Source organism: Bacillus rossius, chromosome 10, assembly GCF_032445375.1.
Source record: "Bacillus rossius redtenbacheri isolate Brsri chromosome 10, Brsri_v3, whole genome shotgun sequence".
NCBI lineage: Eukaryota > Metazoa > Arthropoda > Insecta > Phasmatodea > Bacillidae > Bacillus > Bacillus rossius.
In genome coordinates, this window is record NC_086337.1 from 46,809,924 (window position 1) to 46,823,141 (window position 13,218).

Below are 13,218 nucleotides of genomic sequence, written 5' to 3' on the forward strand. Positions count from 1 at the left end.
TTCATTAAAATCTAATAACACTAATGCTAGATTAACACATACTTATTATCGCTTATAACTTCCATTAACGTTGTAAATCAAACTAAAATCTAAAATAAACACTGATTCATTTTAAAACTTCAAAGATTGCCAATTCACTGTAACTAAAAAAATGTTGCAGAATATGTTTGGTAGAGAAACTTCTCAGTTGCGAGATTTGCTGAGGTCATGCAGAACATAATTCCGTGGAACTTAATTCAAAAATGTAAAGAACACAAAAAATTGTGGAGTCATGAGGTTTGCTAGTTAGCCCAATGAAAAGCAAGACAATATTACTATATTAACAAAATAAACTGATTTTGGAAGGTAGTGGTGGGCCAAAAGACCAAATGTTACTGTATGGTAATTAGTTACACTAGGTAACTGTGAACACCGTTAACCAATAAAAATTAAAGCTGGGGAAATAAAAAAATGTTGAAAATGCTATTTGTTACTACTGAATATTTTTTGTTTCTTCATATTTCTTTCCCATAGATAGTACCCAAAATGCACCAATTTATCACTGCAATTGTGTCTGAGAATTTTTATTTTGTTAAAACTAAGTTTGGTGTAAATATTTGACACTTTTACATCAATGTTTTAATTTTTACTTCTTGGTTGGATTCTAAAACTTTGGCATTTACCTGTATTGGGGTAAACATGGTACATACCTACAAAAATAAATGCTGTGAGATCAAAACACTGGAAACACCAATGAATGAACGAACGAATGAAACGTGTATGACACCTGTAGCCATCTAGATCGTTGAGAGGCAGACAAGGGATGAAATGTCAGGATGGAGCAGCAACAAACTGCTTTAGTGGGGTGAAGCGGCATGGAACGCTAAATGCTAAGTCCACAACCGATTAACCAGACAGTTAAAACAAGTAAATAACAATAACATGAGTTTTAGATTAACAGGGGGAAAAAGAATACATTCCTGTGTTCAAGTCCTTTGTGACGAGCACCAAAGTCTGTAAATAAGCTGCACATGAAGATCCTCGCTCAAAACCACAGAGCCCCTTAAACTACTCAACAAGTGTTCTTCAGTAAATGTTCAGTGAAACCCACCAACTGCAAATTTCATTCAAGAAAAGTACACCTTGTATTTTTGGGCATACAACCTGATAACCTCTCCTTTACCTAACCACAGTTATAATTGGCTAGTAATATGATTCATTACTCACAATAAACACACAAACATGTTTTTTACAATCGACAATTATGTATAATTAGTTAGAATAATGATCCATTTACTCACAACTTACTGCAAAGTCCTAAACATGGAATTTTTTTAAAAAGAAACATTCATGTTTATAGTTTCATAAACATACCTTAGTGATACGCGAAATGCCAGTTTTTGAACATATTTTTTTAATATGAAAAAAAAAAAAAAAAAAGACATGTTCACCAGCATTGTATTACACTACAGAAATCATTCAAAATATTTCTTTCCAATTAATTACAGTGTCTTTTTTCTTTCTTCTTAACTAGCTGTCACAACTCTGCTTCACTGTTCTTCCTGGGATGCAAGCAAAGCTGCTAGCATACCTATATGTTAGCAGAGGTCTTGTGCAATTTTCATCCTTCCTAGGTTACGTTGATTTCGGTGGTACCTCACTTGGCTCATTTACACAAAGATTTTTCAGTTTAAAGTTTATCATTTCAAATCAATACTAGATATTTTGAATTTTGTAACAATTTAGTGTAAAGTATTTTTATCATTAAATAAAGTAAGATTGTCAAGTATGTTGCAAAGAGATTTCACTTAACTGGAAGCTACAAGTAGATGGTGATACAGATTTTGTCAAGAAAAAAATAAAGGAAGTGGAAAATTACACAAAATGACTCTTAGTAAACATTATTAATTACTTTTACCATTTAAAAAAACTTCAAACAGTAACAGTTTTAAAATAGCTCTCTGGATAGTGATAATAAATTTATTTATACTCACATAACAAAGAAACATCAATGTTGTAACTCTTTCCCTATTATCTGGCCACTGGTCACCATCCGAGACGGCTTGACACTGAAGCAGCCAGAACAAGGGGGCGGGAAATTACCCATACCAGCTGAACAGCAGAAACTCCCAAGTTCTAAAGGTCCCAGCTGAACAGTAGAGACTACAAGCCCCAGAGGTCCCAGCTGAACAGCAGAGACTCCGAGCCTTAGAGGTCCCAGCTGAACAGCACAGTCTGAACTCTAGAGGTCCCAGCTGAACAGCACAGTTTGAACTCTAGAGGTCCCAGCTGAACAGCACAGTCTGAACTCTAGAGGTCCCAGCTGAACAGGGGCAAGAGTAAGCCTTAGAGGTCCCCGCTGAACAGCAGAGACTGAGCCCTAGAGGTCGCAACTGAACAGCGCAGACTCCAAGCCCTAGAGGTTCCAGCTGAACAGCACACAGTCTGAACTAACTCTAGAGGTCCCAGCTGAACAGCGGAGACTCCGTTCCCTAGAGATCCCAGCTGAACAGCGGAGACTCCGTTCCCTAGATGTCCCAGCTGAACAACGGAGACTCCGTTCCCTAGAGGTCCCAGCTGAACAGCGGAGACTCCGAGCCCTAGAGGTCCCAGCTGAACAGGTGGTGCTTGACGAGCATGTCGCGCACGCCGTCCTTGAGCGGCTGCGACGGCTCCTTGCGCGGCGGCAGCTCCCAGTCGGGGTTCAGGTTGAAGGCGAACTGCGACAGCACTCGCAGCTCGCACTTAACCTGCACCCAGCCGGGGCTGCAGACGAAGCTCCACGGCTGGTACCTGCGCACGCAAGTACCTCGCTGCCAACCCGCTGGAACAGTGTTCTTATGCAGAATGTTCACACAAATCTGTAATTCATTCTCCGAAACATTTTCCTGAATTTCCCTGACTAAATTTTTTTTAAAAATAATTTACCTATATTCCAATTTTTTGAAAAAAATTAAAAACACACTATGGCTTACCAACCCCACAGCAAGCCGAGTTCAAATAAAACTTTGCAAACTTGTGTTTGGCAATGTACTGAAACACATCCTCTGGGGGAAAAAAAATGCTTTAATAGTCCGGGTGTAACTTTGGCAGCTAATTATGCAAAAAAAAGTATGCTTTATGTATATTTTCCATTTAGTGAAAGTTAGTTAAACAATTGAAAAAGTCTAAAAGTTGGTCAGTGATTAATATAAATTAAAAATCATGACCTGAAATGGGAGGCACCCCCTTAAGGAGGCGGCCGAGGGAGGGGCGACTCACCACTTGTGCACCACCTCCGCGCAGGAGCAAAGCACCTCGAGCCACAGGTGCAGCACCTGCTCGTTCAGCCCGAGGCACACCAGGCTGCGCAGCTTCACGTCCATCTGGGCGTGGGCGCCGTCGTGCGTCTGGTTCACCGCCTGGACGCACCTGTACAGCAGCTGCCGCCCTCCGGGGTTTCAACGGGAGACGCGGGCACAAGAACACCTACCGGAACCAGGATCTCTAAAAGGTAACTCAAAAAGAAGGTGACTTCGTCGTGGTCTCAACGGGAGATTTCGGAGAAGACGCGGGCACAAGAACATCTACCGGAACCAGGATCTCTAAAAGGTAACTCAAAAAGAAGGTGACTTCGTCGTGGTCTCAACGGGAGATTTCGGAGAAGACGCGGGCACAAGAACATCTACCGGAACCAGGATCTCTAAAAGGTAACTCAAAAAGAAGGTGACTTCGTCGTGGTCAAATATCCCCGAGAAAGCGTTATCCTGGTTTGATAACAAAATGCCGAGTGGAGAAGAGTAAAAAAGCCTTACGATAGACTGCCTGAGCAAGACCAAAAAGTTCTAAATCGGACAATGCTAGTCCTTCCAAGGTTTTCACACGACTCGAGAGCTACATACACCTGGCACCTGGCTACACGCACCACTACCAGTGCTAGTCAGGGGTGTATCTGTGTCGGCGAGGTGGGATGATAGGTGCGACGCTCGCCGGTGCTTCCGGCGCTGTGTCACCTCTGAACCGGTGCGCAGTCTTCTCGTCGAGCATAGGACAGCTACGAGATCTGAGCAGTAACCATATTATAAACAGTGGAGATATGATGATGGTGTAATGTAAGTCGCTTAAGTGCTTCCAAGAATCTGTACCGGTTGTTTTATGTCTAGAAATTATTCTGAAAACCTTGTGTTTTAACCCTTTTCACTCTCCTAGCTACGTCAACTATTGTACCATTTGCAGAGCAAAAAGTTAAATTTCATAACGGAACAGCTCCGATAAAAATATTAATCCCCGGCTTTGGACCTAGTTATCTAAAAGGAATTTTATTAAAATACTGGCGATCTTGTTAAAATTCATTAAACAGTTAATACTATAAAGATTCCCCTTTGGATTTGTGAACTCACCCACTGCGACAGATGGCAGCACCGTGGTTACACATTTCCATTCCATGCGATTTCTGCTCCAATCACGCAACTACTCCTAACCAAATGCCGTATACCGAGAGCTAAGACATTACACTAAAAAAAAATCCTTTCACAGTCTAATGAGAGATGGCAGACCAGGGGAATGATGTTTTCTCCTCAAATTACTATCACTGGGGAAATTCCATATTTCCACGTATTTAAGTGAATTCCGGGACTTTCATGATTTCCCTGAGTTTCAAGAATGTGGACACACTGTGTAAGCTCTCACCTCCTCCGGCGTTAGAACCTTGCCGTCCTCGTCGAGCCGGTAGGTTTTGCACAGCACCAATCGGCTGTACACAGAGTTGAAATCCCTTTCCACCTCTTTGGCGGCCGCCTCCTCGATGAACAACCACGGATGGCAAAGCCCACCTGAAACGTCACCTAAATTTTTCAAGAATGTGCAGGAACTCTCTTGTTCTCGACACGAAACACATTATTCAAAATCTTGTTCTTAATATGGAAATAAAATAAAGAGCATAAAATTGGTGACAGCCAAAAAACCATAAAAAAAAAAAGATTAAAAAAATGGGCACGTGCACTTATGTACACACAATACAAGTTATACTTAGTACAATTAAAAACTAATTTTTTTTTTCATACAAATAATTAAAGGAAATAAAATAATAATAATGACTGGAGTTATATTATAAATACATTTGGTAAAGTATAAATTAATCAAAGTAAATTTAAAAAAAATACTCGAAATTCAATATAAATTTAAATACATGTATAAAATTAAATAAAACAATAGAGGCCAATTTTAAAAAAATAATTAAAATAAATAAATATGATGAATGTTTATTCTAATTTATTACTTTTAATTATTTACTAAATAACAATGTAATAATTTACAATGCAAATACACACAGGAACATAAAATCGCTTACATAAATACTACACTTGAAATAATTTATTAACATATTTTCTAACACTAACATTCAAACAAATAAGTGTTTTTAATTATATGGATCAGTATTAAATACCAATAACTAAAGTATATGATTTAAAAGCAATATTTTTTTTTTATTTTTTATGTAGCCTTTTTTAATCCTATCAAAATTTTAGATGCATACCTACTTAAAAAAAAAAAACCTAAACAGTTTACATAAATACAAGTTGAAATATCTACATGCATATATGGTATAAAAAATTTGAAAGATTTGTCATCATGTACATGAGGGGGGAGGAGGGGATGGTTGAGAAACAGTGGGAAAAAGTGATTATATTCCCTCTTCCCGAATGATGTTCTGAAACTCTGCATGTGCTCCTGCAAACCTCTCGCAACATCGAGGTCTTCGGAGACAGTTGAAAGGTGAGAAGATGCCAACGCATAGCTGCCAACCCTGAGAAATCCAAAATCTTGAGGAAATTTAATTTGTGAATTTTTGCTGTGGTTTAGTGAAATTGCTTAAATATATCTAACAACATACCTACTATATTTGTTGAAAGTTGTTTTGTAGTGTTTCTTCACGCCGCACTGCTGCGACATTAAAAAAAACACAAACAAAGAATATACACGCTAATCCACTACATAACCAATAACACAACCAGAAACAACCACGGCCGCCATTAACGACCAAAAGCAACGGTTCGAAGTTATTCGATCTCGAATCGAGGTCGCAAGCGAAATGTCTCTGACCAATTTAGTGCGATACAATTGTATCGATAAGGTTACAACCTACTGACACGAAAACGTACAATTTAAAAAAAATAAAAAATCGCGAGGAAGGGATGTACAATTGTGAGGGCGTGACATGTACCTACAAATAGTGAGCCTACACGCCAAAATCGCGACAGTTGGCAGCTATGCCAACAGAGCATCGGAGGGACGGACGGGCGGGCGGGAGGGAAAGGGGAGTGTCCGGCGGGACGGACGGGCAGTGTCCGGCGGGACGAACGGGCGGGCGGGAGGGAAAAGGGAGTGTCCGGCGGGACGAACGGGCGGGCGGGAGGGAAAGGGGAGTGTCCGGCGGGATGGATGGGTGGGCGGGCGGGAAAGGGGAGTGTCCGGACGGAGGCCCCGGACAAGGAACACGGGGGTGCGTGCTCTCACCCAGGATGGTGGGCTTCCTCATGCCGTGCTCCAGCACCTGCTTGACGGCGGGGCAGAGCGTGCCACGCACCAGGTCCGTGACCGCCTCCGACACGCTGTCGTCACCCGCGCTCGAGTACTGCTTGCTGCGCTCGTCCAGCAGCTCCACGAACTTGGCCGGGAACCAGCCTGCAAGAGAGGGACACCCACCTCCTGCCTGCGGTCTCTTCACTCCACGGGGGAGAAACTCTAATTACTGAGACCTTTGAATATATATACTGTATAGAAGTCGCGAGTGGATAGGATTTACTCTACGTTTTTCAGAAGCGTATGATGAGCAGCTTGGGAACTTCACCGCTGCAGTGCGCTGCCGTAACGCCCTGTATCGTCTTAGTTGTTATTTACACAGAGCGCAGCTCTGTCGCCCGCTGTCATTCCCCGCACCCCCCACCTATCATTCACTGCAGCTCAAGGTCGTTCAACGGGAGGGGGAAGGGGTGTTTGAAGAGTTCGACACTTGTCCACTAGGGACAACCACAAGTCGATGCCCTAGAGATGGTGGCGATTGCGGCGGCGAATTAACCAACTACCTCAAAACCGTATTAGAAATTTTAACCTGGGCTGGTGACTTCTATACAGTATATATATTCAAAGCTGAGACTGAGACCTAGTTTTTTGAAGTATTTATGTGCCCGTCCGCTAGATAGTACCTTTCATAATATATTGCTGACATAACTACATTAATTTATTAGGAGAAGCAATGTATAAGCTTATAATCAGGCAAACAAACCAGTGAAAATTCACTCTATTTAGGTAGCCACTAATTTCGTGGTGTGTAATACAATGAGTTTTTTGCACCTCCTACTCCTTTATTCATTACATGCCGGTTTATTACAAGACAGCATTAAGTGTTTTCGCATCGATTAAATTAGTTTTGCGCCGCCAAGGAGATAACTGAATACAACCTGAAAAAAAGTATTAACTAAAAAGAACTTTGTATGAGAACCTCCATTCAGATTTTTCTATTCGCTGGTAGTTACGGGCCCGCCCAACAGGTAGCGACACATGTCGCGCAAAACATGGTTTCAGTTTCCACTGTAAGAGTCGCACTTCTCTATTTCCCTCCTTGTTCTGCGCTTCACTCTACCCACAGCCAGCCAGGCCCATGCGAAACAAAGTTGTGTGTCACGCTAGAACAATTCAACTCATCGGAGAAAAAAATAGGTATGTTCCAACTGTTACTTTGTTTTACTTTCTCTTCACTGTGGCTGCTGGTGAAGGTACCCCCTCCCCCTCCACTTTAAACCCTCCCAGATGACCACTGTGTATCACCACATTCTTAGCTTTCTGAACAGCCCCCCTTCCCCGTCATTCTGAACTGCAGTCATAAAACACAATTTTTTTTTGACGTGATGACGTCTTATAAATCGATGAACGCCGGCTGCACGCACAAAAAATTGTCTCGTTCCACCTGAGCCGAGCGTGCAAGAACCGGCCAACCACCATGCGAGAAAATCTTCTATAATATCAAACAGGTTAAGGCGGACTACTGACTGATTGTTCGTGATTATATTTAAACAAATTATTTAAATAAAATTTGCAAAAACTGTAAATAATATTTGAAAATTAAAAAGTATGCAATTTTTTCATCAATGTTTTCTTAGGACGTTATCATGTAAAATTATCGTCTGTAAACCGACTTTAGAGACAAACCCCCCCCCCCCCCCTCCCTCTCCTTTTTTTTTATTAACTGCAGCTTGATGTTTCAAAAGAGACCTTGTAAATAACTCTACTGACAAAATTGGCTGAAAAGGGTCTCGTAAATATGGAATGAATCTAATATTTTGAATAGTTTTCAATGTACTTGAATTGTGATTCCTAATCCATAAAGTATTTTTCATAAAGTTATAAACAAAAATGTTTCGGATCTCATTATATTCACAGGCACATTTTTTTAGGGTAAATACGGTAACATAACCAGTCATGAAACGAATCCACTTTTTCTCAAATCTGAATCTGGAATCTGGTTATTAAAAGAGTGCCTCAAATGTGAATATAGATCTCAATAAATTGAAATAATATATCATTAACTGGAAAAAAAAGGATGGCTAATCTTTTCTTAACATCTTTCTCACGTGGCTGATGCCAGCACAATATTGATGAAAAATATTTACCAATACTCTTTCTTGAATATATCCAATGTATAAGCAAAATAACAAAAACTTCAGTGCAGAAGAAACAGTCTACCCATAAAATTTTTATTTTTCAAATAAAAAAAAATTCACATATTTTGGATCATAACTATTTCTTTTCGTGTCAAATTCGTTCCCAGAGCATTGTAATTAGCGAAAGATACAAATGTTTCTTTAATAGACTCTGCGAGAATGAATAATGTAATCTTAGTGCTTGTCAGTGTCAACTACACAGGTGATATTGTTTGAATTTGTAAATTTTTTCTTCCCCAAATATTTTTTTTCCTTCAGTTTTTTTTTTTTTAATATTAAAGATTTGATGATTCGATTGGTTCACCCTTAGTTGTAACACTTAAGTATGTGGGTTCTATTCCACTAAAACAAAGTTACACGTGCAGTTAGCGACATGCGTACCTCTGAGGCCGTTGAGTTCTCCGACCCAGCAGTGCTCATCCTTCTGGCTGATGATGGTGATGATGTCATTCTTCCGGAAGCCCAGTTCGTCGTCGTCATGTCTCTCGAAATCTGCCCATCAGGTTTTACAGCCCAGATATAAGGGAACAAAACTGATACACCACACCTCCACACTACAGCAAAGTGGCACGTTGTAATAGTCAGGTTTGTATTAAGCAAACTAAGTTTAATAATGAGTTTTATAAAATTTCCAAAGAAAAATCAAATAAAATTAATATTTTTTTAATTCAGTTATTTCAAGCATTAAGACTACTACAAAAGTAGAATAAGCTCTAAAAATCATTTCATACACTACCATATAAACATTTACTAGGGATAACAAAATACAACTTAAAATTAGGTACACCTGAGGTTAAAAACATGATTTTGTACTAGACTACTTTTAACAGGCATATGCGACAACAGAATGCACCAAAACATCAGAATTGCGTACAAGGAGACAATCCATTTATTGGGATAAATACGATCTAAGATGTTTTCCACATCTGAACCAATGAGATGGTATCATGGTATTTTGGTCAAAACTTCACACTGATTCTTTTACAAGGTGTCTACAAATATCTGGTGAACCAATTACAGGACCATCTTCAGAGCCTTAAAAAAATCTTACACAATTATTATATCTTTTGTAGCTATATTTTTTTATATTTTTATAAGGACCATTTATTATACATAACAAGCAAAGTTAGATATAATACAAAAGAGACCCTACTATATGCAAGGACATGTCAATTTTTTTTGTTGAAAAGTTGAAAACTTTTCACTAATAATTTTCATATGACTTAAGTGGACATGTTCCCAACTACGTATATGGGCAGTATTCCAAGGTGTTTTGATATGGTAGCATATAAGCACTGCCTTGTTGAGACACAACCGTAACCTAACTCACGGGCCATATTCCAGAACGTGTCCAAACAGAATCCCAGTACGGAAACAAATCAGTAACCGTTTTAATAAATGGTGCCCTGTGCAAGGCTGGAAACTGGTTTAAATGCAATCCAGCAGACTTTTTCAACCATCAATACAACTGTTACAGCAAATATAGGTAAAATACTACAGATAGCAGCACCATCGCACAAAAATGGAACTGCCTTTCTAACTTTCTCAAGTATGTACATTTTAAGTAGTGATTATTTCTTGCTATGATCATTAAAGTATACAAAAATGTATTCCAAGATAGTTTCACTACCACAAACTTTTCATTTGGCACATCAACATGCTTGGTAACCCCCTCCCCCCCCCCATGATCACAAAAGTGAATATATATGAGTTAATAGCACCAGACGCGAGACCGCCATCTAGACAAAATCAACAAAAAAGCGAGGTCTGCTCTTTCACAGAATTGGGCAATGGATCAGCAACAAATAGGACATCAAAATAGTTCCCTAAAAATAAGGACCGGCCATGTCCAACTGTGCACTACGAATACGATTAGGTTACAGGTGTAAAATGTTCAACACCTAAACCATTATTCTTGTGTCTTGGAATACCGGCCTTAATGTGTGACTGTAAACTGAAGTGTGGCTTCAAAAACAAAATGCAAGTTAGAAAAAAGGCTCTTGGACAGTAAAATGGTGTGACTTCAAGCACCTAATGCCATTTATTTTGGGAATTTTTTTGTAACTTTCATGACTAATCCTTTACTTTTGATACTTTCTGTGTTTTGAGTGACCTGAAGTACAACTCTGTTTTGATTATTGAGTGATGTTTGTATCAACCGTTTCTAATTAATGTAATTAATTCCATGTGGGACAATACAACTGTGTAAACACTTTGTATTAACGAGAGATTCGTGTAACAGGGTTTCTGTTGACAAGGTTTTACTGAACACCAGGCCGCTGGAGGAAATAACTTTTGTCGAAACTGGAAATGAAATCAATTTTATGACAATTTTTACTTAAGTAGGAAATGACACAGGGCTGAAATATCATTTCAAGGTTTATAATTTGATTATGCTTACTAATCCAACCTTACTCAATTTATTATTTGTGCAAAGTTTTTTGAGTAAATCAATTTTATGACAATTTTTTTCTAAATAGTAAATGACACAGGGCTGGAATATCATTTCAAAGTTTATTATTTGATTATGCTTACTATTCCAACCTTACTCCATTTATTCTTCGTGCAAAGTTTTTTGAGTAAATCAATTTTATGACAATTTTTACCTAAATAGTAAATGACTCAGGGATGGAATATCATTTGAAGGTTTATAATTTGATTATGCTTACTAATCCAACCTTACTCAATTTATTCTTCGTGCAAAGGTTTTTTGAGTAAATCAATTTTATGACAATTTTTATCTAAACAGTAAATGACACGGTACTGAAATATCATTTGAAGGTTTATAATTTGATTATGCTTACTATTCCAACCTTACTCAATTAATTCTTCGTACAAAGTTTTTTGAGTAAATCAATTTTATGACAATTTTTATCTAAATAGTAAATGACACAGGGCTGGAATATCATTTTAAAGGTTTATAATTTGATCACGCTCACAATCAAATCTGACTCGATTTATTCTTTTTTTGCGATATCGAGTTACCCAAACTGGAATTGGATTACTATTTTAGTATGTATTCGTTGATATGTTCCTTCTCGGACTACATCTCGTCATCATTGAATTATTGTTATAATTGAAGGGGTAAGTGGATGAAGGTGTTATGTTACATTGTTAAATTGCAGGGATGAAGGTGTTATGATGCATTCTATGTAATGGTAAACACACCTTCCCTCTAACTTCAAAAATAACATAGTTACGAGTTGATAAAGGTGCTATGTACACATAAGCAAGTAGCAAACAAATTATTTTCGGAGCCTTTTTCTCAAAACAATAGTTTTGTAACATAACACCTTCATCCACTTGCCCCTTCAATTGTTATAAGTGCTCCTATTATTATAATTAGATTTGTTATTTGTTGAAAAAATCTAACTGTTCCCATTAATATTGTTATTGTTGATACTGCTCCAACTAAGTTAGCTTGGAACTGCTAAACAGTATGTACAAGGCACAGAGGGCCGGGACTCTCACCCAGCAGGGCCTTGGCCCGCCGCTTGCGGCCCCGGGACACGTCCACGTAGTTGTCATGGTCCCGCGAGTGGCTCTCCGTGCCGTAGTCGGGCACCAGCGCCACCTTGCCGAGCTTGGGGTCCACCGACATGAAGTGGCGCGCCACCTGCAGGATCGCCTCCCTCAGGTCGACCAGGATCTCTGCGCCAGCGGGAACCCCCCCAAACCTCACACGCGCCGTCACAGCGTCGTCCGGTGAGATGAGCCAGGGCCGGATTCAGGGGAGGGCGACCGGGGCGAAAGCCCCGGGGCCCTCCACGAACGGAGGGCCCCCAAAATAGAGACTTCGGGAAAAAAAAAATCTTTCAAAATTCCGACAAGCAAACACTAGTAAACATCTTTTCCTTTGATATTCTTCTTTTCGCTGTTTGACCTTCACCTACAGTACTTTGTACATACGTGATTATATCATTGTTAAATATCAACAGAAATATTCATTGACACTAAAATTTAATTTTATATAATTCTTGTCTCCAATTATATTTATGCATGTTTTTTTTTTTTAATGCTAAGAGAGTCTACTTGATTTCACAATAAATTAATTATCAGAAAACTCGACTGAAAAAAAAATTGTTCGTTTTATTTGGAAAATAATTTGGGGCCAGGGGGCCTCCGCTCCTCTGTTGCCCCCGAGGCCTCCTGACCTCTAAATCCGGCCCTGGAAACGAGTTATCACAGCAAAGCATGTCAACACAACACGTAACACCAGAATGCAAGTCGGCGTGCCATTTAGCACCGAAACGTAACTAAAAACATGGAAATCAATCAGCACAAAGGTTAACTAAAATTACAAAAAATTTTATCTTTCATCATGACGAACTCATCGAATGTAATTAATTTTAGCGTAAATTTTATACTAAAATGTGTGACCTAAATGGACTTGCATGTCTTTCTTACATTGGCAACACATTTTTGCATTAATAACAGCACTTTTTTCAAACACAAAAGTTTTTTTTTTAAATTTATTTTTATCTTTCTGAGTAGTTCTCTTTTAGACAAGCTTATTACCAATGATTTTATTGTACTTGAG

At 39.0% G+C, this 13,218-nt stretch overlaps 1 protein-coding gene across 1 annotated transcript in view; it reads right to left on the reverse strand.

Moving 5' to 3' along the window:
• Window positions 1-1,945: 1,945 nt before the first annotated feature.
• The window catches only part of LOC134536083 (small G protein signaling modulator 3 homolog), a 31,894-nt gene continuing 20,621 nt past the window's right edge, over window positions 1,946-13,218 (reverse strand). The window contains exons 11-16 of the mRNA XM_063375615.1: window positions 12,150-12,329; window positions 9,060-9,170; window positions 6,475-6,642; window positions 4,648-4,790; window positions 3,241-3,401; window positions 1,946-2,772 (exon numbers count right to left, since the gene is read on the reverse strand). Of these exons, the coding sequence (XP_063231685.1) occupies window positions 2,580-2,772; window positions 3,241-3,401; window positions 4,648-4,790; window positions 6,475-6,642; window positions 9,060-9,170; window positions 12,150-12,329 (956 nt within the window). The 3' untranslated portion in view covers window positions 1,946-2,579. The remainder of the gene's footprint in view (window positions 2,773-3,240; window positions 3,402-4,647; window positions 4,791-6,474; window positions 6,643-9,059; window positions 9,171-12,149; window positions 12,330-13,218) is intronic.